Source organism: Haliaeetus leucocephalus, unplaced genomic scaffold, assembly GCF_000737465.1.
Source record: "Haliaeetus leucocephalus isolate CR32 unplaced genomic scaffold, Haliaeetus_leucocephalus-4.0 Scaffold68, whole genome shotgun sequence".
In the NCBI taxonomy this organism is placed as follows: Eukaryota; Metazoa; Chordata; class Aves; order Accipitriformes; family Accipitridae; genus Haliaeetus; species Haliaeetus leucocephalus.
In genome coordinates, this window is record NW_010972504.1 from 2,109,215 (window position 1) to 2,133,497 (window position 24,283).

Consider the following 24,283-nt stretch of genomic DNA (forward strand, 5'->3'; position numbering starts at 1 on the left):
CCAACAGCATCTTAGAAGCTTGACTAGGAGAAATAACCCAACCTTCACTCAAATGCCGTTTCATTTGCAGCTTCGTGCTCTGCTCTGGCTGTCCCGCCCCGTAGAGGCGTAGGGATGCTCGTACCGCTCCCGAAAGCTGGATCTCTGGATCAGCAGTTCTTCGGAGGCCTGAGTGCGGTGGATGCAAGAGATCGGTTGTAATTTCCAGAAAGCGTTGGTCTGTCTGGGAAGTGGTGGGGTTTGGTTGCTAAGGCTGAGGATTGAGGCGCAAAACTTTTGGCTTTTGGGATTTAGTTGTGGTGTGGCATTGCTCCAAGCGCTTCCACGTGCCTCTGTTCCCGCCTGTGCCATGGGAGTGCTGTAAAGCATTAATACTCACTCACTTTCGATTTAAGTGGGCAAGTTATTAAAATGCTTTGAAACTCTTGAATGGCTATTGATAGGTGAGTGTAAGGTTTGATTTACTTGATAGGATTTTGTACAGAAATAGTCCTCTAACGTTGCACATCCTCTGGGTCAGCAGTGGTGGTGTCTTGGGAGGATGGTGGGAATCTAATTATTTCATCTGTCCTAAATAGCAACTTTTAAGAGGTGAGGAAATGACTACACCAAAACTATTGTATGCCATCTGCCTGCTAAAATACTTATAGAAAACATGTTTCCTGGCATATAACTTCCTAGCCATATGTCTATTGCATCATTCACAATTAAATTAAATCACCCTTAAATACTTGGACAAATTCCCAGTCTATGTGAACAAGCCTTCATCACCGTGCTGTTTGAATTTGGACACTTGATCCTGTAAATGGTTAGTTGAAATTGGCTTAGCCGTTGTTAACCTTATACAGCTGATACAGACTGCTTCGAGATAATTCAAGTGCATGTTTCTTACTTTGGTCTTCAAATTTTGAACTATAAAAACCTGTTAGGGGTCTGAAAGGAGGAAAGAATTCTACAGCATTCATTGGCAATGTGCTCAAGTCACTTTAAACAGAGGTTTAAATGGAGAGTCATATCAATGAGAAAAGGTCTTATCTTCCGCTCATTGAATAAACATACGGAAATAACTGAAGACCCTGGTTCCAGCTGGATATTCTGAATATTTCGAATATGCTTGGAGGTGTGTACACACACATGTACACCCAGCCCCCCCAACCGAAAAGCCACGCATCCCCCGATGGGGAGCGCGGCGCTGCCTGCGCTCCAGGAACGGCTGAGGCTCAAAAAGCAGAGCGGGTGGATGGGTAGAAGCATCTCTAGGTCTCTCTCCTAAAATCCTCTGAAGACAGCGCTTTCGATTAAAGGATGATTTTAATAAGCAACTGATTGGGGGATTTTTTTTGGTTCTTTTGAGGTTATGTTAGATTTACCTGTTGTGCCACGCTCGGCTGAGTCACTACCCTAAAATGAGTTGTAAGGCTTGGTCCAACATACTCAGACAGTGCACACAGTGGGCATAAGTATTAATGAAACCATACATCTTTGACACGGAATGTCATTTAAATGCAGCCTGACTTCCACTGGAAACCAAACCCACGAGCTTCCCATGCTCAGTGTCTGGCAGACCCGGTCATTGTCTATTTTTAGCCCAGCTCTCTATTTTTAGTCTGTTTTTGAAAGGTGAAACAAAACCGGCAGCCAAACCCGGATGATTCTGTTGGTTTCTTTCATTCAGGAGCCCGGAGCAGCGCTGGAGGAGAATGGCAGGAAACCCGGCGGGGCGGAGGGGCGAGACCCCCGGGGGGCCGGGGGGACCGGCTGCCATCAGGGACCCCCATGGGGCTGCACCAGCTCATGGCGCAGAGCTCCCTGCAGCTCCCGTGCGGACAAGGGGCTCAGCGTGAGCTGCTTCGTTTTATTCTTTCCCACAGTTCACTTGGTTTGAGTACTGAAATACAATTTCTAAGCATTTTGAAGATTTTTTTTGCCTTTGCTGTCCAAGAGTGGTCCTGAGCCCTGCCCTGCCAGAGGTAGTTCAGCAGCTTTGCTTGATGCTTTTCAGTGTGATGGGATGCTGGTCCTCACCAGATGGTCTTCTGTCTTCCTAGTGGCTGGTACTTCAAAATTTCAACTTTTTATTTTTAGTTGTGTTATTCAACCCAAATTCTCACTTTAATAGAAAAAAAAAATCTGTTATTTAAATAGGACCTTTGTCTCACTCTACTTTTCTCATATCATCTTTTGAATATATTTTCTAAACTGAAAGGCATGCAAACCTGTGTCATGTACTGAGTCATGCATTTCCCAGTGTATGTGCATGTGTCTGAGAGAGGAAAAAAGAGAAAATGCTTGGTGGGAGCTGTTGGAGACAGCCAGGCTGTGTCCACACTCAGGTTTTATACCATGTTGTAGGCCATATTTTACCAGGACATTCTGGTCTTTGATAGAGCTGTATAGCTCTGTCATTCAGTAATAGATTAGTGAACATAATAGAAATCTTTATATAGATGTCAGAGCACATTTCTTAGCTACAGATATTTCCTTCCAAGCGACATTTTCCTGTCATAGAGTCACAGAATGGTTGGGTTGGAAGGGACCTTTAAACATCATCTCGTCCAATCCCTGTCCTATCCTAAAACCAAAAGCTACTGGAATTCTGTCATACCAATAAATGTGTATACTGGAAATGCCATTTGGGGATTTCTTTGCACATAATACTACTCTAACTTTTTTTCTGCCTTTTAATCCTTCTGCTGACTGTGGCCATATGACTGTAGAAGTGTAATGGGAGCATCCACAAAAAGACACTACATTGAGCAGGTACTTCATTGTCCTTCCCTCCATGGATATTTTCCTGGCCACCTCATTTTTTATTTCCTGTTAGCAATGACTCCTTTAGTGACTGCATCATGTAGCTGTAAAAGGAAAGGAAGAGCCCAGACTTAACTGGAGTTTAGTTTCCCAAGTGATCGTATCTTTTTTTTTTTTATCCCCAAAAGCCAAAATTATTACTAAGACTTTTCTGTTGTCTTTGGTGTCCCCCGACATAAAAATCAAGAAATGGAAACATCAAAGTATTTTTCAATTTAATTTAATTTTGATTTTTAATTATAATAATTATAATGTTATAAATAATAAATTATATGTAATAGTACAATATTATAAAATATAAATACATATTTATTTTTAAATTTCAATTTAAATTTTATTTTTAAAAAAAATGAATACTTTTGGCGATACTCGTGTTTCTTTAAGGCCATGTTAGGACGCATTGACTCAGTCCTGCTTGCCGCCTGCTGCGGAGCATCCCTCGTGCTGCCGGTTCAGAGCTGGTCCCACATGCGCCTGTGGTGCAGCCACTGGAGAACCAGCGAGCCAGGGCCAACCATTCCCACTTGGTAAAGTTCAGCCTGGTAATAAAACTGAAGTCAGTATTTCTGATGATTTTTAATATTTCTATAATGCGTTATTAATGGAAGTGAGCTCCAGGAAGTTATTTATTAGTCTCGAGTCCCTCTTCTGCTCCAGGTTTTATGCCGAGGTTTTTGCCTGTGGGTTTTCCTCTCCCCCAGACCTTCTTTAAACCATTTCATTCGTGCTCTGTGTTTGACCAAAGTCAATTTAGTGAAGCTAATGGAGTCACTTCTCTTCAGGTCAGCGCTGATTTCGCATCCTTGAGTTCCTTGCTTAATTTGCTGGGAAAATTTCCGACTCTGAAGTCAGTTTTCAGAGTTTCCCACCTTTCCGCGGCACTGGCCACAGCACAGCCCTGGGACCGTGCACGGGGCTCGCTGGCGGTGGCTGGACCTGAGGTTTCTCCACTTCTCTGCTCTCCTCGCATTGTGTTTACTTTGCTTAGAGGGAAGTTTAGCAGCAGGCTCCACTGTAATCCTTCCTTCCAGCTGGAGCACGTTGTATCCCTGCCTCCACTTGAACGGGAAAGCAAGCAGCTCTCAGGAAAGAGTTAAGCCCAGCGAGGCTTTGGGATCCTTTGCTGGGGAGAGGGTTGCTCTTTTGTTTGTTTTGAAGTGCTGGCAGGAAAGTGGGGAGGAGAAAATTACCTAAGTGATAGTGAAGCTGCCACGAACTATATAAAACTGTGAAATCAAATCGGAGAAACTCCACCTCGCAGTCTTGAACCATAAGCACAACCCCTGAAGAGAAACCCACCCCACAACCGAGTGATCTCAAAGGCTTGAACTAAAACCAAACTACATGAGCTCAGAGCTGCTGCAGGACTGAAAACCCAAGAGCTGTCACAGCCAGATCCAGTTTTAGTGGGAGCTGCGAGCAGGAATGCTGTGCTTGGGAAGTTTAAAAATAATGAAGTGGAGGCAGCTTTTCTGGATTGCGCTCTGTGTTGTGGAGTTGTCTGGTGAGTATTGACTGCAGCAAATACCAGGGTTACAAGCACCGAGCAATAAAGCAGCGTGAGACTAGTGCATGGGGCAACTTCTTTATAACTTCTGAAAGAGCAGCTTGGGGGGATGCATCGTAATGAACGTTTAGTGGAGATTGCAATTTCACGTAAAGAACATTTTACAGAACAGCACTGATCAGGCGCCTTGGCCAACATATTCGCAGCGATGTGCTGCAAACAGAAAATGCTGCTGGTTTGAAAAGGAAGGGAATCAGGATATGAGAGCTCCCTATAATATTACAGATAACACAAGGGGATGCATTGCAGCATGCAAAGCTGTAGAGTGCAGCCACAGTTCAAGTCATTTCTCAGTCTGCATTGGTGTAAATTAGCCTTACTTTTGTTTTGTGGTAGGAACTAAACATTTTCCGAAAATCAAATGAATCTCCATAAATATTAAAATCTCCTATTCCAGCTCTTCAAATATTCACCACATGAGAAAGTGAATAATAATACAGAGATTTTCTCTAGGTAGTACTTTTTAAAGGGTTGTAGTTTAGGGAAATATTATCATTTTTGTCCCAAACCCAACAACCATGAAGTAACAAAAAGGGACTAAAAAACAGTGAAGCAGCATTCTGTGTGCTGCATAGTATGCTGGGACAGGAGCCAGGAACCTGCGGGTGTCTCCTCAAATGTAATTTTTCCTTACTTACATGAATGTGAGCAACTAGATCTATTGAAAGAATTTGCTGTATTTTGTTCTTCTGTTTCATGGTGCTCCTTTCATTTTCCCTTTGCTGCCAAGGCATATTGCTCACACGAGCCGTTGTGCCTGACCCTCCAGTCTATGTTAATTTAACAGGAAGGAAAAAAAAACAATTTTATCTGAGAGAAATAAAATTCAGGACTGTCTGGTTGGGCTGAAGTGAGCGGCGAGCGAGGGTGTAAGACAAAAGTGTTTATCTGAAATGCGAAACCCGAGTTCCTTGTAGTACAAAGCAAAAATGATACAAAAGTGATAAAAAGCTTTGCCTTTGTAAAGACAAAGCTACCGGGCGACAGGGGGTTTAATGCTGCAAAATGTCATTCCTTTTGCCGGCACAGCCACTGCTCCACGTTTCTGCGGGATATTACAGTGCTTTATCAGCTCTTGCTGGAAGGTAGAGGGGGATTATTTCTGTTCAATGGAGCTGCTGGGCAGAGGGGAGAAAAACTAGGGAGCTCACCCTTGGGGCTCTGCGTGCTCTTCATCTCTTTGGGGAGGCCGAGTAAATTAAGCAAACGTTTTAGTTGTGCAGCTCCCGATGGAAATCCCAATTCGGGGAGGGGGTCGTGCTCACGTTGGCTCCTGGCAGCGCTGCCAAGGGTGGGATGACCGGCCTCCACGTGCCCCCCAGGACACCCTTCAGCTAAAGCCACATGATTTACAGGGGAAAAAAAAAGCCCCATGCCATGCTGGGCCAGGCGCAGGTCTTCTACAAATGCCACATGTGGATGCGGTGTGGGGAGGATGGAGGCCGGGTACCAAGTAGCTGCAAACCGCAGCCTGACCCCAGAGCAACGAGCAGCCTCGTCCAGCCTCGCGGGGAGCGAATCCCATATGCAGTGTTCAGTTCTGGGCTTTGCCTGATCCTTTGGGGAACCGCTGAGTTGCAATGAGAGTGGGAGAGGTTTATGCCTGTCCCTGGTCTGCAGAGCGGGCCGGTGCTCCGGGGCCGCTCGGGAACCCTCCGCTGGCACAGCAGCACGATGCTGCGAGCGGTTCATGGTGACAAAATTGGGTATTGATAAACCACGTGGAGAGCTGTCCTGTGCTTGTCTCAGAACGTACATAGACAAGAAAGCATGTGTTCTATTTGTACCTAATACAAACACTTTCTTTTTTTTTTAATCTTTTTTGTTTCCTTTTTATATCTTTTTTATTCATCTCTGCCAAACTTGATTTTTTAAAAATATCTCTTGTCATTTTAAAGCATTCTTCCTTTCCTTCATTTCCTCTTGCAAGACCTAGAAAAGTTCTAAAGGTCAGGGGAGGAAAAAGGAGCTTTAAAACCCACAGCCACTTGGGTTTAACATCTTTTAAAGGGCTGCACATCATAACTGCTCAAGCCAGCAGCAATCTCGGTCCCTGGGAAGGTGCCGGGCTCCCAAGCAGCACCCGGCTGCCGGAGAGGCCCCAAGCCCAAGGAAACCCTTGGTCCAGCAGCGGGGGTTTGGGAGGGCGGCTCGGGGGGGTCCCGCAGCCCCCTGCCCCCTGCGTGACTGCGGCCCCACACCCGTATCCTGTCTGGGAGGAGGAAAAGGGGGAGGGAAGGGATTTTTATCAGATATTTCCAGAGGGAAGAGGGCTCCACCCGCTTGAATTCCTGCCACATGGCTGAGAGCAGTAAAAGTGGAAAGGCGTGAGTAATGCAGGCTGGAGCCCTCGGAGGAGCTGCTGCGGGAAGCCTGGGCTGGCTGCAGCTCCACGGCTCCGTGTCCCACCGTTCTTCACCCGCTGCTTCCGCAGCCGCCGGGACCACGAGCGCCGGCGGTACCGTGAGTGCCGGCGGTACCGTGAGTGCCGGTGGTACCACGCCTGCCGGCTCACTTGCAGCGCTTTGCCGTAGCTCAGCCACAGCCCTTGCAGCTTCTAGAGCGCTAGCTGAGCTTGGAAAAAAACTTTGTTAAACACACAGAAGAGTTTGAGAAACTATCCTGGCACAGGGTTTCTGTGTCAGAGCACTCAAGTAGGCACCCACTTAGCAAAAGGTTTACCAAGAGATTAGTGTATCAGCATCGGAGGTGCAATTACTGTCTGGGAATCCCCTGCGGGTTGCACCTTCCACCATGCAGGGATGGACGAGCGGGGGAGAAACCCCCGGGTTTAATTTGCTGCGGGTGCAGAGTAGGGCACAAATTACAAAACTTTTCTCCTGCTTCCTGAGCCTTTGCCACTGCAGAGTTTTGCCTTCTGTGGTCCTGGTGTAGTGCTCAGGGATGAGCGTTGGACCAAGTCACTACTTTAACATTTATATTGTTGCTTTTTTTATTTGACATGAGCTGAGCTACTTCCTAAGCCCCATTATTAAAATATCTTTAAAAATCAGAGGTGTTTGCTTTTTAAAAGCTAGATAGGTAAATACAAGAGGTACTGTGAAGTACAGTTTTCTTTCACATATCTGCAATGCTTTTGCTCCTCCGTGTGCTAGCGCTGCCAGGTGAAGATTTCTCCAAGGTTAATAAATGGCTTGGCTTAAACTCTCAGACCCTTAATACTAACAAATTGACAGAGTTTAGCAAAGCTAGTAAAAATGTATGGTGCAATAAATGACCCACTTTAGCTGAGCACCATGTGGATTATCCATCTCACATCTGGATCATTATTTATCTCATGAGTCCTAAGGTTTCAAAAAACTTAGCCATGTTTTCTATAAACGCGCCTGCATGCACTATAATAAAGGGAAGAAAAAGAAATACTGTGTGACAGGCCTTCTCACAAATTACACTGAGCAATAAGCCAGGCTTCAATTTATGACATTCAGTGGTGAAAAGACTTTGATTAGAAATACTTCTGGTGCTTTACAAACATCTGGAATAGTTCAAAGGTGCTTGGGTGGCTGTGGCACTTGGGGAGGTCAAGTCCAGGCACTACATTGTTCTAGTGATGTAAAGTTTCCTGCTAATGTCCGTGCAAATACAAAGCTGTATGCAAAGCGTGGATTTAACTTTGTGCTACTCATTATTCTGGGCACGCAGTCGTGCCTCCTGCTTTTGATTTGTTAAAATTCATCAGAAAAACTTGGTGATTTAACCAGTTGGAACAGAATTGTCTTGGAGAGAAGAAACTTCTCCCTTAAATAAAAGCCGTGCCAGAACCTAAATCCCAGCTCCAGACACCTGCGCCGAGCCCTCGGCAGGGCCCCTGCCTCCCCCGGTGCTCCCGCGCCCAGAGCAGCTGCAGCCGGGACGGGACGGGACGGGACGGGATGGGACGGGACGGGATGGGATGTGCCAGCACAGGTGGCCCTCTGGGGCCAGGCTGGGGTGCGCTCCCCCCTCAGCACCCTCCGGTACAACCACCCACCAGCTGCAGGAACAGCCGAGGAGCTCTGCCTGCTGCCAGCCATTGCCAAAATAAACTTCAGTGATCTCAGTCTTTGCTTTTCGTAAACCATCCAGGTTCTCTGGACCTGATCCAGCAAAGTACTGACATCCCGACATCATAGAAAAATTCCTGCCGGGACAATACTGAAGTGCACGATACTACGGTGCACAATACATAAATGCATGTTTAACTGGCAGCGGATGCTGCCCTGATGCTGGCGCCAGGCGGCTGCTCAGGACCTGTCAATGCTGCTCCATCTCCAAGGGTTGTTTAGAAGGATGAAGTAACTTTTCTTGGAGCTCAGGGTCCCCTGGGCAGAAATACAAAAGAAAAAATGTATTTTGTATGATTTTCTCTTTAGTGTCTGGATAAGAATCCTAAACAGCAACAGCCCTGGAGTAGAGACTGAAGCTGTTTGTTAAAAGTGGAAATAGATCTTAAGAATAGAAAAGGTTAAGAAATGGGAAGAAATGCATTTGCATTGACTGATATAGTTCATTTCAGAAGGAAAAGCTGGAAGTGTCATCTTTGTAACATACCAGGAAGCGATATATAAACTTTAAGTTAGAACAGCAAACCGTTCTCCAAACGTTCAGTTTTACCTCCAAAGCTGTTTTTGCTCATGAGTCAGAGCTGATCCCAAGCCAATGGGAATGTTTCTATTTACTTTGAGATTGTGCCTGCAAATGCAAATCCAGCTTATTTTTTCCTGAGGCACATAAGTGATCTCTTCCAAGGCCCGAGTCTTTCCTCCAAGGATTATAAACCCAAACTACTATGAAATCCAGCTTTGTGCAGAGCTTTGTGCATCCCTCGGCAAGCCCGAGGATCGGGCAGGATGAGGGCAGAAGCGAGCCACTCCAGGACCCTTTGCAAGTGCTGCACCAAAGTTTGGTACTCGCCCAGCTGAACCGTTTAGCCTCTGAGCTTCTCCCATCTGAGCTCTAGGGCAGCCTGCTATTTGGGGGCAAGAAGAAAGTGAATTTGTGAAAGCAGTTAACCCTTCCCTGCCCTGCCTGCAGGGACCCTCGGGGCTGGGGTGGGGGGACGGCAGCCCCTAACACCTTCCTCTGCCACCAGGCAATGCTTCTGGGACCCCAACATCCCCCACCCCACGAACAGCCGTGACCACAGAAACGAAAGGCATCAGCAGCACGGCAGCCACCGGAGCCCACGGAGCCCCCAGCAGTGCCAAGCCGACGCCAGAGATGTCCGGTAATCGCTCCCCCCCCCCCGTGATTCCTGGTAGCATTTGCATGAATAATCAGATTTATTAAGTGCACAGGCTTGCCCTAAGGAACTGCATCGTTGGTGCATGGGTGGTGCTCTCAGAAAAGAGCCTGATAGTATGGTCAAAAGCTTTAATCCTGGCCAAAAAATGCCACCTGGGGCAACCTAACACTGCTGTCTTCAGGACGGGCAGCTTAGACCCATCCTTTTCAAAACAGCCAAGTGATGATGGGACAAAATGCTCATTAATCTTTTATCTCAGCATACCTATTCTTTGCCCAGCAAAAGGCACCCATAAGAGGTCTGCCAGCCTTTCTGCTAAGAGGCTGAGGCTCCGAAGAGCTCTGAAGCAGGGACCCTTGCACAGATGTACGGTGCCTTTCTCTTATGCCGTTTGAAATCTGTACATCTTTTTGAAGACTCTGGGTCAAGGGAGAGAGCAGGGTGATGGAGGGGAGGTCAGGCAATGGCATCCTTGCTGTGGTGCAGTGTATGCCCAGGAAATTAGTCCATTGTAAACAGATTATGAAGCGCATGTAACAATTAGGTAACTGAAGCAAGCCTAATGGGCATTTCTTATACAGCCAATAACACGTTCTGGTACCGCTGGCTATGACAAATCAATATTGTACTTCAGTCATCGCAATGCCACGCATTGATTTTAGAGGACTTAAGCTTTCTCATGTATCCTTTTCATTGCATTTCTTCAAAACTGAAGCTGCAGCCACATCCCCGGCTGCCAGGACCACCTTCCCGGGGCTCAGCAGCGAGCGGACGAGCCCGCAGCTCAGCCGAGACCCCACGCAGATGCTGGGCACCCCCTTGGACCCCAACCACACGAGCCGAGGGGTCCCCACAACCGAGAACCCAGCCACACAACCCAGGACAATGGAAGAAATCCCAGGACCCACGCCAGCTATGACAAGCTCTCCTGTCACCTCGGGGCATCCTTCCATCCCGGCCAGCACCACGCCGCTGCCCACAGTCAGGGGTAGCCCGAAGGTGAGGATTTGGCTGGGCACGGCGGGCTGTGGGACCATGAGGAGGCTGGACTTGTCTCACAACCCCCTGACAGTTCACTGAAACCATCGCTGTGTTTTTTCCCTTCCAGAACATCACCTGCCACAACGTCAAAGAAGTGAGTGACACCGGAGCCATCTGCTTGCAGCTCAACGAGTCCAGCACTTGCGTGAGTCGCAGCCCTGGGTGGCCGCATGTCTCCAAGGGGGGGACATGCAGAAGGAGGGGGGCTGCAAGCAAACAGCCAAGGGCAGGTTCTGCAGCGCTCTCAGGCTTGCGGCAATGGGGTCACCCACCATAGCTGGGGGGTTGGTTTAGAGTGGGGAGCTCACACCGTTATCCCTAGGGCAGAGCATCTGAGCTGTGCCAAACTGGCAGAGGTGGGGATGATCACAGCAGTCCCAGGAGGATCCCAAAGGGGTGATTACAGCAGTCGCAGGGGAAATGCAACCTCCTGGTTTCATAAAACCACCCTTTTCATAATTAAGAGCTGGGGTCAGTTAATTTCTAAAGTATCTCCCACCATGTTTAACGGGAAATTGTCTTTGCTCTTCCTCTTCCCTGTTGGAAATGCGAGCGCCTTTTTTTGCCTTGCCAGCTGCCCTAGGAAAGAAATCAAGGCATCTGAAGGAGCATGGGTGCAGCTCAGTGTCCCCATCTGCACCAACTCCTAAGGGAATCCCAGGCTCTCTGTAACCACCCTTGGCCTTGTGCACCAAAAATGAAGCATTTATAAAAGCAGAAGAGGGTCCGGCTGAGACACTATTGTGGGTGGGAGGCAAGAAACCTTTCACACTGGAGGTACAACCTGCGACAGGGAGCAGATGGTGCTGGACCTTGTGGGACAGCAGACTTGGCAATGCCCTGGGTGTAAGATGACAACGATTAATTTTACTTCTGCTGGTCAGCTATACTGCCACCGCTTTGGATGAGTGAATTCTTACTTGGCTTTTCTCTGCAAATTGGCCATTAAATGGCGTTTAGACTCACTCCTGTTTACAAGGACTGCACTTTAGTGAGAATTCACATGGAAACTCCTCCGCGAGGGAGCGATTCTGTTCCCAGATGCCATCTAGTGGGGACCGGCACCTCCTGGGCCCAGCGTTTATACACATTATGCATATATTACATACCTGCCCATACAGAAATAGATGCATATATAACATACAGAACATCCTGGAGAGTTGTATCTAATTGCACATACTCCTAGCCCTTCCTCTATGTGAAACGAGTCAAACCGCCCCACTTCCAACCGTGGTTTTCTGGGAGCTCTCAGCCCACAGCAGACCTCTCCCGTGCCTCCACCTCAGCATCATCGAGAGGGAAAAACCAGCTCAGGCTCAGCAGCTGCTGAACCTGGGAACCAGATAAGAGCGTCTGCGAGGAGAGCAGATAGGAGGGACTGGGCCGTGTCTCGCTTTCCTGCTGGCCTTTCCCAAAGCAAATGAGCAATAAGCTGGCACCCAGCGCTGCTAATTGCAAAGGGAAATTCTGACACTCCGATGAGTTCTTTCCACAGCAGAGAAAGGAAAATACACACTTGGGTCTCTTGTTCCATCTTGGCCTTTCTCACCCCAAGCCAAGCTCTACAGAAACAGCTGAAAATGATTTGTTTGTTATTCTCTCATGGATAAGTTTCTGCATTTTTTTATGCTAAGAGGATGTGGCGACCCGAGTGCAATACAGAGGCAATTCTAAGGCAAAGAGAGGAAGGCACTGAGCTGCCCAGCTCCGCGCAGCGCTGCAGGACAGGAGGGTTTTTGCCTCTTTCGCAGCCCCACGTCGGTGGGCACGTCCCGGGGAGCGAGTGGAGGGCAGGGGCAGGACGGGGGATTCAGCTGGAGCCGGTCTCTGTCTCGAGGGGGTGGGCACGGCCACAGCTCAGATGATGTTCCCAGCTGGGAGGATGTTCGGGAAGCTGATAACGTCTTTTAGCAACTGTGGGCTCTGTCTCCAAGCCTGACTGTGGCTGAAAATAGACCTGAGGAGAAAGCCTATCCTGTCTGATACAGAAATTGGCCCGCAGAAGGGAAAGGCTGCAGCTCCTCACTCCTCTTCCTCTTCCACCCGAGAGTCGGTTCAGCTCTAAAATGTGAGAAATTTGTATTTTTTTGCCTAGCCTTTGATCAGCAACCTAGCAAAAACATTGAAGACATTTCCTAAACAGGAAGGCTCAATGCTTCTTTGTTATTTCCCTCCTTTCCCAGCCTCTGCCTGGGACTCCGAAACAATAGGGCTCTTCAGGCAGCTGTTTCAGTCCAAAAATTGGAGAGACTTGCAATGCAGTTCAGATCCTAAATTTAGCTTTGTTTAAATGCCATTTGCAAGAGTTGCTAATAATATCTTCATTTAATTTATTCTCATTAAGTTAAGAAACAAGAACTAAGCATCTCCTTTTTCTAGGTGTTGGTATTGGGGCCCAAAGCAGTGGTGAAGTGGGAGGTGAAGGGCTGACACCCAGCCCAGCGCTGTTTGTCACTTCTTGTTGCTTCTGCTCAGCTTTGCACAGCACAGATAAGCCACCAGCACACAAAGGGTGAATGCACTATGCTACCAGTAGTATCATCAGCATAGCTGAGCTGATGGACAATTAGCTGGTTCGGTTTGTTCAATGGCTGTTTTTTTGAAAATTTTGCAGAAACATTTTTTAGAGATGAAGGGATCGGACTTGTGGAGTGCAATATGTGAAGAAAAAATCCGCCCCATTTCCCCCCCCTGCCAAATTAAACTTGCTAAATCTGAGGTGGACCACGACTGCATGCTCCTCATCCTCGTCGGTGAGACAGGTCAGTTGAGCTCATTCCTTTTTGGCTGTCATTGATACCGCTGGATAATGACCTTGATGTGGGCAATGGGAGAGGGGACTATTTGTGGAGAGAGGCTGTGGGACACAAATCCTCGGTTACAACCCAGGAGGAGACTTCTCTCTGCAACTACTGCTCTTTTCTCTGGGGTCTTGCTCGATCCACGGAGCCAGGACATTGCCTCCAGAGCAGCAAAGGGGCTCACGGCTCCTCCGTGTTCACCAACGGCCAGGCTCTTCAATGCTGACATTAGCTGCAACGTGACCCTCTTTGTAATGTGCCTCTTCTGTTTTAAACCTTGCAGATCCTGCTACAGATATACTACAGGAGTCTCACTGGGAAAAGGTAAATTCCTTAAGCAAATTCAGCTGGGAAAAATGGGTGGCCCGAGTGGCTGGAGAAAGGAGATTTTTAGACGGTCGGTTGAGGCTGGGGCAGGTGGCTGAGACCTGACCCTGCCTCCATCTCGGAGGTGCTTGCTGAGCCTTGGCACATGAGGTGGTTGGAGCCAACCACCAGACATGCAGCGAGGCAGCGGTTCACCGTAAGAGAACTAATACAACCACTGAAGGCAGAAATTCTTGGAAAAGTTACTGTAAAATTCTGTAGTATTTTCTTAAAAAAGGCCTAGATCCCAACAATAACTCTTAGGATGTAATTGGCACTCTGCTTCTTCAAAGTACCACGCTGACATTAATTAATTCCTCCTCTCAACACTCCAGTGAGGCTGCCGTCAGCTTATAAAGCTGAGCTCCAGGTGCCTATATAAATGGCAGCCAACAGAGCTGCAACAGCAGTGCACAGAGATATTTCAGCCGTGCAGATGCACGCTCTAAATCTCAGGGCCTGAGCGCTCCGCTCCGGGGGAGAAAATTGCCCTGTGCCACAGAAGACGCTAGGATGGAAATGAGACAGCGAGAGCTCACAGGGCGAGTGCAAAGCTCAGGAGCTGGGCTAGCAAAGCCCAGCTTTGTTTACGCGAAGTCTAACAAGGAGGTGAAGAGCAGCATTGTTTTAAGCCTGGTGCCTGTTCAGCAGATGCACATGTTTCCTGTTTGTCGGACTCTCTTTGGTGTTTTTTCCAGTTTGGAATAAAATCCCTTAAACGGGGGAGAGTGAGGAACCACCAGGACTTTTCTCAGAAGACCCTGATCGCCTTGGTCACATCTGGACTCATGCTGGCGTTCCTGGGCTTGGCTGGATATTTCCTGATGAAGCGGCGGAGCTGGAGCCCCGCGGGAGAGAGGCTGGTTAGTGCTTATAGATGGCAGAAGAGCAGGTAGAGAGGAGCTGGGGGGTTGCCCAGGTGGGAGAGGAGGGGGCTGCTCCGCACCCTGGGGCTCAGTACCCTCAGCCTGTGTGTGTGTGTCCCCAGGTCGATGGGATGGCTCGGGCAAGGCGAAGGGCAGGAGCGAGGGAGGCCAGATGGTACAGGGTGAAGGGAAACCTCTCTTGCCTTCTAAAATTAACTCTTAGCTGATTGCTCCTGTGGGAAAACCGCCCCTTTCTCGCTCGTGCTTCTAGGTCTAACACTTATTTTTGCTCAGCAGTAAGAACTCATCCAGCAAGACCCCTCCAGAGACCCCGAAACCTTATGAATTTGTCATTAAAAGTGACACACTTTAACTTTCCATTCACTGCATTTGAGTTATATGTCTGTCTTGTACCGATGCTGTAATAAAGGCTATTTCTCCCCTCACTTGACAAGTGATGGTAATAAAATATATCAAGAAATAAAGAGAAAGAAATTTCCTATTTCCATTTTCCCCTTTCCAGGCAGGCTGACCACTGAGGACTCTTCCCTACCAGTGACTTTCAGGGACGTGAGCCCTCTGTAAAGTGAGGACTGGCCATGCTTTCCCCTGTCGCTGCTCGTGGGCACGTGAACAGTTGTGTCCTGGGAAGCCATTAGATGATTTCACTGCCAGAAAGGATGCTCTCAAAACATGCAGATGGGAAGTCAGGTACATGTGTCGGAGGCAGGGACATTGCAGCTGGAGCTGTCGAGCCTGCTGCCTCCGGGTACCGTCTCCTGGCAGCGAGTGAAAGGCAATGTAAATGCGTGGCTGGGAGCTGCCCATGTAAATGCATGGCAGTGTCAATCCAGTTTCTAGGTGAGATGTGTCCAGTGCAGACAAGGGTGTCAGCAAAGGGGCCAAGCGGTGCCCAGGTGCTGTGTTTAACCTGGCTGGGGAAGAGATGAGGAATTAATGAAACGATGGGGCAGGCGGGAAGCTCAGCAGCCTGCTGTGCTGCTGGATGCCACTGGGCAAACAAGGAGCGGGGCTGGCGCCTGCCTCCCTGGTCTCATATCTGCTACCGGCTGGTGATCTCCACCCGCAGCCCAGGACCACCAGCACCCGTTGCATTGCTGTCAGACCTGCCATGGTCCGACACATCGGTGGGGTTATCGTGGCGGGAGGTGGAGGCAGCTCTGCTATTGCTCTGGGTCCTCCAGAGGCATCTGCTCCTTATAGCAATAGCAGTAACAAGCCACACGGCATGGCTTTGCATTTGCCGGAGTGCAGTCCTGCATTTCTGCTACCTGGCTGCGAGCTGTATATCTATTTACAGGCTGAAAGAAAGAAGGACAGGGAAAGAAAGAGGCAATTTCCATACCTTTCATTCAATGGTGCTTGTTACCGGGCCAAAGTGGAAAGCAGAGGTGGACTGTCACGGGGTAGCTTTGCAAACCCGAGGCAGGGTCAGCTCCAAAACCTGGTTATGAGAAAAACCACAAAACCTGACGACTTCTCTTTTCAGGTCCAGGGGAAAAAAAAAAATGCCGTTCCTGGCTGGTTTTCTTGCTTCGTCTTGCCATGGCTTGGTTCAGGCCCCCTGTTCCCCTTCTCATCAGCGAGAGCAGGTTCCCATGCCTGCAGTTGTTTGTACCTCCTGTCCAGGAAGCGCAGGCAGCCCGCCAAGGCGCTGCCTGCAATCAAAGCCGGTTGCTGTCAGCCCTTTCCCTTCCCTAACTCTGCCTTTGTTATTTATGTACCTGTTTAGGCTGAAGACCCATATTACACAGAAAACGGTAGCCAGGGAAACACGATGTTGATGATGTCCCCCCAAGAGCAACGTGAGCTGCAGGAGAAGCCAAACCTCAACGGTGGGACTCAGGAGAACGGGACTGGCCAAGCGTCCTCCAAAAACGGCCACTCAGCCAAGCAGCACAGCCCCGCCGACACCGAAATGTGAACCGGGCAGAGAAATGCACCCTTAGCGCGAACTAAGAGGGGAGTGGAGAGACAAGGGAGGGCGAGAGTTTTCTATGGACAGTTAGGGAATTGCAGACCTTTTTTTTGTTGTTATTATTATTTCTGTGAAGAACTTCAAAATCAGCCTAAAGCACATTAAGCGCCAGAGCTGCCAAAGTCCTGCTTCTCTGCCTCCTCCTACTTCTCCCATTGACCACGCAAGACACTTTTTCGCAGCTGTTCTCTGCTTTTGTTGTTAGAAGAACATAATGAGAAATGCAAGTGCCCTTAGCCCTGAACAGCTTTTAAGCAACGGCAGACTGAAGCTACAGAAGCCTTGAGCCAGACTCCAAACAGGCCAAATTTTTGGTGGCAGTGTGTTAGGCTGATTAAAATAGTTAAGTTGGGATTTCAGTGACAAAACCCTCTCAGGTTTCAGATAATTTTGGTTAACAGAGTTGTTTTTTATCCCATCTTCATGCTTAAGTGCAGGATTTCTTCCTCTTTTAAGAACAACAGGTATTTAATCCCCCTTCTTGTGCTTTAGGTCTTCTTTAGTATTTCCTACTCCAGCAGAATTTGCTGAAGCTGTGTAAAACTTTCCACATGGAACTGAAGGCTGAAATGTGAATAGACCTCAAACTTGTTTCTTTTTCAACCCTACCAGTATGCAGGTAGTTGCTTTAGAGTAAAAAAATCTTCCCCAGTCTCTTCATGTCAGGGACTGGAGATGGTGTTTGACGAGGCAGAGCCATCAATCAGTCACCAGAGTGAGATGGAGAACACTTGATACGGCTGTCGATGGCTCTGCAGACGCCTGGGGCTGGCCGTCCCACCACCCTCCCTCCCGACACGCGGGGGCTAGTGCCTGGGTTAGGACTTTGGGAATAAAAGATGCCAAAGGGCTCCCAGTGGGACAAGTGCTGGACAGAAACCTGGCTCTGCTACGGGTGTTTCTTCCTCTGCATCAGCAGTGGGTACATGAACAAAAAGAAGTATTTTCGCTTTGGTTAAGTGAAGGCCAAGACCAAAATCCCAACAGCAGGAGCAGGTCTTGCCTAGCTCTGCACTCATCCTGCCCCCGAGGCAAGCGGTGCTGCAAGCTGCATTGCTGAGGACGAGCTACGTGCAGCTTGGTCAGAGCCAGGGACCGGGGGGGGTTGTGCTCAGTCCCCAGCATGTGCAGCTCAATTTTAGGGAGCCAAAGCTGTTGTCATGCAAGCCCGGTGTTGATGGTGCAAGACCACAAGAAGCTGCAGTTCAGCAGATGTTACTCATACCACAGTCTCTGCAGGCACCAGCAGTGACCTCCACATCCGAAATAAGGACAAAAATGGCCCTTGAAGCTAATCTACCCTCTCACTAGTGAATTTATTGCAACCTTTTCTTGGTGCTGAACACCTGAGGGGAAGGCTTTTTTTTTTGGTACAATGCTTAAAGGAATGACAGCAACGCCCGTCATGATCTGGGGCTGTTTTCATGGGTGCAAGAGTCATTTAGACATGGTTTAAAGTATTTCAGGTTTTGTTTGTTTTGGTGTGAACTGCTTCTCCCAAATCTCATTGTAAATAATCCCAGTTGAAAAAAAAAATTGAGTATTAAAAATCAACTTCTCTGTAGTGTCCTTGGAACAACAGTGTGTTTATCCCACCGGGACGCGTGGCTCTGGCTGCGCCATGTGCCAGCGCGATGTGAGGACAACGCCTCGCAGAGAGGTTGTTTCCCAGCAGAAATGCTATGACTAAAGGCTGTGGCTTGTTCTGAGCACATTTTCCCTGTCTTTCAACAAACACATTTGCAAGACAAGTGACGTACAGCACACTATTAAACCTCGTTTGTTTGATTTTCTGATGTTTAAGATGCCCAGCTAATTCCTGCATAAATAAATGAGACTCCAGTCTCATGGAGTGCGCAGGGCTGGGGTCTGACCCGACGGCGGGGGGCTGGTGGTGTGTGCACGTGTGCATGAAGATGAAGACGAAGATGAAGGCTTCCTCACGCTGTGCACTGCGCAATAACCAGCAACGGTTCCTGCAGGAACAGAATTTGCAGGGCAACGCACGGCAGCCCTTAAGTGCCTGTTCTTGTGGAGATGCTTGAGCTCTCCTGAAAGCAGCAGGTTTGGGGCTGGGGATCTTTACTGACCTGGCCCCCTCCTCCCTGGGATGCCCGACCCTTCCTAGTGCTTTTTTCCTGGAGAGAGGCACAGCCGGTACTTCTTGAGGGGTGCTGAGTACGGCAAGAGACCACCGCTGCCAGTTTGGTTGTAGTTGGGGTAAATCTGACCTCCAAAAGCCTGGCTGCAAGGGGAGCAGATGCAGGAAAATGAAATTACTTTCTCTCCCAAGAGCTCTGGCTGCTGGAGAGCGCAGAGGAAGCTCTCCCAGAGGCTTGATTTGCACTGCCGGGTAGGCCAGGGAGCTGGGGTTGGCTTTTTTTTTTTTTGGCAGTTGTTTATCTAATCAGCACTACTCGCTGTGTCAAAAGTAGGAGATCTAATCAAACATCAGGTGCATTTTTCACAGCTCAGGGTATGTCCTACAGCCAAGCAGAGACAATAAAGTTACAGTCAACTGCTTTGGCAAAACAAAAGCTTTCTCTAAAACATCCTGATGGAGGGAAATGCCAAGAGCGGCAGTGGCTGAGCAGGGACGGTGCCGAGCCAGCGGAAAAGGCTGCGCTTCCAGCTCAGGAAGTTTTTTGCCTGTGTGTAAACACCGGCAGGCTCAGCTCTGGCCCAGCCAAAAAGGTTATTTTATTATTCCTTCCTTATCAAACGCCTTGCATTCCTTCCTTGCCGGCCCCAGTGTCTGCCAGGCAGCCTCCTCCTCTCGCCATCCTGTGCTGCCTGCGGGCTCGCAGCTGCTTTTGGGCCACTTTTGGAGGCTTTTGGGGGGCTAAATCCATCTCAGCTTCCAACAGCGACCTGCTTGCCTATAAACATGGTTCAAGGTTCCTGCAAGGGCTCTTGCCTGGTTCATGATCTCATGTCCTGCTCGTATACAGTGCGTATATAGTCTGTTTAGCTGGTGAGGACCCTTACAGCAGCGTGAAATGCCCTGATGAAAATAATTAGCATGAAAGCATCCTCTGGGGAAGAACAGTGGCAAATACATATACAAGGTGTTAAATATAAATGTAAATGTGACACAGCCATTAAATGACATGACCATGTCCCAGCCTGAAACAGAAGCAGGAGCTCTGACACCCATCCAGGCAGCCCCCGAATCCTTCTGCAGGTTGAAATCAAAGACTTTTTCAGAAATGAAGGAATACCTTCCTGTCTGAACAGCCATAAAATGCTACTGTGAGTTGAAGGCGGCTTGCTCTGCACATTGCTGAAACCAATCAAATTTATCAGAACAAACAAATTTTAATTAAGTCTTATTAACTATGTCCCTCAGTGGATCTTCCATCCTTTTCATAATAAAACCAGCACAACCCTTCCACCTGAGAAAACTCCCGCCCTGCAATATCACAAGCCCTTCACAGCAAAACAGCATGTCCCAGGTCAGAGAAAAGTAGCTCCTTTCTCTGTTTGCTCATTGTTAATTTCTTTTTCATTGATTTAGTGCTGGGAAGAGCGGCTCCGATGCCCAAGATCCCTCAGCAGCAGGATCAGTCTTGCACAAGCAGCAAGACGCCCAATTCCTGCTCGTGGCCCTTCAACACCACCAGCGTTTTGCCTTGTGCTGTGCCTTGGAGCCCCTCAAGAAAAAGATGCGCTCTCTGTGCTCCAGATCTGCTGGGACTGATTTATTTGAGCGTTGTGCTAAAATTTCAGTTTAAGGGTAGATGCCTTGCATGCCTTGTCGTGCTGTGGAATTTTCACCCCCTGTAAAATTTTGCTTGATGCAGTTTAGCTTAGAGGCTACAGAAATACTACTTCTCTTTAATTATAAGAGGTAAGTGTTTACCTCTGCAGCCCAGCTGAGCGGGAGCTCAGTGCCCGGCATACCCACCGCCCGCTGCACAGAAATGGGGGGGGGTCATGGCCTCAGACTTAGATGCACCAAGGTTTCTGCATGACTTTTGAAACCACAGCAAATAGTCTAGGGTATATTATACATAACAGTGCTGCTATCTGCTGGCTGTGCTTTGCTAAAACATTTAATACTTTGCTCTAGAGGGCAGCTGGTACTCAGGTAATGGTGCCCAGTCAGAAGCAGCACCTGAAGAAGCATCCTGCTCCTCCACAGTCCCTGGCTGCACCCCGGGGTGCCAGCAATCCAGCCAAGAGGCTAACATAGTAACATGAAATTATGAAAGAAGTAATACGTACAGTGGGCTTTGAAGCTCATATTCTAGGAATGGGGAACATCTAAAATGAAATTTCTAAAATGAATTTCCCATCAATCCGCTTCCCATCTGCTTGTTCGATGCCTGATCCTGCAAAACTCGTGTGGGAGTTCTACAATATTTGCTGCACCATCTGCTGCAAGGCCACTCAGGCTTTTCGATCCAAGCACAGGGAACGCAGAAACCCAGGCAGGCTCTGATAATGCCCCATGTTATGCTTCAGGTGGCTGATGGAGAAGAAGCTGGCCAAGCAGCGTCGGCAGAGCCAGGGCACATCCCTGCGACCCGAGCCTGGGAACCGGCCGTGCCCTCGGCTTCCTCCAGCCAGTCCCGCTGAAGTCCTGTGCTGTACCAGTCTGGAGCAGGATCTGTGTAGGGCTTTTCCATCCCCCAGAAAAAATTATTTTTACAACTATTTGCACTACCGGCACTTCACAGGTGTTTTAATTCTAAGTCTTTAATCTTAGCCTTCAGATCCATTTAATTTGCTGGTGTTTTGATTTGTCGTAACAGATGCAAATGAGATTATCTGTCCCCTGAGATAAACTGTCAAAGGCAAATGCTGAAGAATTGGGCTCTAGAAACATTTTAATATGCTCGTGGTGCAAACCCTGAGATGGAGCCAGAGATGAACGTAGATTAGTGTGAGCCAGGACTCAGGTCTCAAACACAACACGCCGTGTGAGAAGGACCTTTGGGCTGATGCACAGAGCTGTTCCGTGTTCGCAGGCTCATGTCCTCTTTTCATTTCTTGAGGACCCACAAGGGCAGGAGGGAACACCTTCACAGCGTGCAAAGAAAGTGTGCCAAGTGCTGTGAGGCTTCAAAGTTTTTCTTTTTTAACCTTAAAATCCAGGCAAGACGAGAATGGGTAAGCCTGGGATGCTCTTTCTGGGGAAGAGGGTTGGTTTGGAGGGGACGGCTGTGGAGTCGGATGCAGGAGTTGCATTGGGTTAAGATTTTCCAATTGAAAATTGTTTGCGTTTTTCTGCTGGAGAAAAAAACCCAAGCAATTTGGAACAGTTTTTCTGTTCGTTTTCTAATGGAAAGTTATTTCGTTGGGGGAAAAGGAGACTAGTTCCAGTTTCTCACTCTAACTGTAGAAGAAGAAGGTCTGAAAACAGTTATGTCTCTTTTTGTCTTGCATAAGACATAAAAGATGTCCCAAGGGCCTGTACTTAGGAAACTTATTTTCAAGTTACATATTTTTTTTTATTCCTATGAATTAAACAATACCTTACTCTACCGACCCTTGGTTACTTATTTGCTATTTCTGGTTCTTGTGAAATTTTTTCTTCTTTTTTTTTAATCTTTGTGTTTGCATCTTCCCTCTTTTCTTATCTTCTGCCTGCCCCAGAGGCTTATTGCTGCTTTGGCAACATGCTAACGTGTTTAGGAACGATAAGACGTCTAATTAATAGTTTAATTAGCAGTACAAGGTCTTAATAGCTTATTAAAGGAAATACATTCAGAAAATTCTTTTCCCTTTCTTGCGTTGGTACAATATAATTTACCAGCAAATGATAAAACAGTTTGGAACGGCGTTCTGACTTTCGGTAAGGAAAGTGGTGCTGGATTCGTGATTTCACGGGGGATTTTGCACCACTAATACTATTATTTTGTTGTTGTTGTTTAAAAACAATTTAACAGATTAACAAAAGCAATTGCGAAGGAACAATGTTGCTGTGGTGTGGCAGGCAGGAGCCTGACGAGCCTGAAAGTGGAATTAAGTAGAACTGCCTTCCCTACTTCTGCATATAAACAAGTCCTGGGGGAAGGTAAACTTGCTCTTTAAGCAGCTCCGGCTGAAATGTCAGGTCATGCGCCGAGCTGGGGCAGCTTGCAGGCTGCGATCCTCCCCGCTCCTTTTTTTGCTAGTATTTGTTAAAACTGAATATTTTTATACGAAGGCACCCTTGGCTTATAAACTCCAGCAGAGTAAGGGCCGCCTATAAACCCTCTGGATCCCTCTTGCTTTTACCAGCGAGAAACTCAGCGTTAAATCCTGCTTCGCAGGCGGAGAGCAGAGGGAAATCAAACCGAGCTGCGCTCCTTCGCTGCAGCTCGGATTCCCCGGGCCGCCGTGTTTTTCCTCTGACCCACACAAAGATTTCTTTCTAAATTTATCACAGCGTTCATCGGCAGTCCCACTTAGTGGCAGATTACGAGGCTGGGCAGGCAGGGCCCATTCAAATGAGGGCAGGGGAGCCTGAAAAAAAAACACGCGGGGGATGACGCAGCCAGCGAGGCGAGGGCAAGGAGCGCCGAGGGGGCAAGAGCAGCCCCAGCTCAGCACCCACCGGCCGCTCTGCTCCGGATTAGCCTTCCCCGGAGCCCGGGAGCCTTGCTGCGGTGGGATGCATGGAGATGGCAGCGCCCCAACTCCTGCCTGGAGGTCCGGGGGAGGTTTGCTGGTCTCTGGAGGCCCCGGTGCTGGTGCTGCTGGGGAATTTCCACCGGGCTGCGGAAGGAGGTGCTGGCCTCTGCGCGGGACGCAAAGGCGAAGCAGCATCTGGCTGCAGCGGTGCGTGCTGGAGGGGGTGTCTGTGTGGCACCCCCCCCAACACACAGCTGAGCATCCCTCCGGCTCCCGAGACCTCTCGTGTGTCCCCCGCAGTTCATAGCTGCGCGTCCTGGGCTCCTGCCAGCCTGGATCCGGCACCGGATCACTCCCGGCCTGTGGGAGCAGAGCTGTGGTTTTGTGCCCCCTGGACCCCCACGCCGAGGACGCAGACCGGCGTAACCCATCCTGCCGCCAACGCGCGGGGGCCGGTTGCTGCTAGCCACACGCTTTGCGGAGCCGAAGCCCTATACGGGGAGTACGCGCCGTGTTTGGAATCACACGGGGAAATTATGCGGTTACAAGGATGGCATAATTGAGAGAATGCTTGACTAGCGCAATTTTCTTCTGTGCCTGTCAGCAAATCACTTAATCTGCGCCGTGCCAAGTTTCCCATCCGTTAAATGGGGAATGATTATCCCCCCTGCTTCCTGCGAGGGAGCGAGAATAAAACCCGCTCACGACCGTGGGGGCACGGGAAGGTCCCACGGAGACGCGCCGTGACCCACGTAGCGGCCGCAGACCTGGAAGGACCCGCGTAGCATTTTAAACCCAACCTTTCCAAATGAATGTCTCCTCCTGCTGCTTTTTTTTTTTTTTTAATTGAAAACCCCGAAATAGATTTGCCTCTCCCGTGCAGGATTTGAAAAGATTCCTCTGTGGGTCGGGACAGCCCCGGTCCCGTGGGAAAGCAGAAGAAAATGCCTCGACGTGCCAGGAAAAGGCACCTCGCGGGGGGGGTGAGGGGGGTCCGGAGCGATTCCCAGCCGGCCCCCCCCCGGG

General features: G+C 48.8%; 1 protein-coding gene across 1 annotated transcript; it reads left to right on the top strand.

Moving 5' to 3' along the window:
* Positions 1-4,236: 4,236 nt before the first annotated feature.
* On the top strand, positions 4,237-16,642 carry CD34 (CD34 molecule). The gene is made up of 8 exons (XM_010579074.1): positions 4,237-4,315; positions 9,471-9,605; positions 10,339-10,622; positions 10,732-10,809; positions 13,279-13,426; positions 13,749-13,789; positions 14,530-14,694; positions 16,451-16,642. The coding sequence occupies exons 1-8, from the start codon at positions 4,237-4,239 to the stop codon at positions 16,640-16,642; spliced, it is 1,122 nt and encodes a 373-aa protein (XP_010577376.1).
* Positions 16,643-24,283: the final 7,641 nt, after the last annotated feature.

Excerpts from the sequence above, each read along its gene's own strand:
- CD34 (XM_010579074.1), top strand. The coding sequence starts at position 4,237 with ATGCTGTGCTTGGGAAGTTTAAAAATAATGAAGTGGAGGCAGCTTTTC. Across the intron at positions 10,623-10,731 it reads CAGTCAGGGGTAGCCCGAAG|AACATCACCTGCCACAACGT; the intron begins GTGAGGATTTGG and ends TTTCCCTTCCAG. Across the intron at positions 13,427-13,748 it reads CATCCTCGTCGGTGAGACAG|ATCCTGCTACAGATATACTA; the intron begins GTCAGTTGAGCT and ends TAAACCTTGCAG.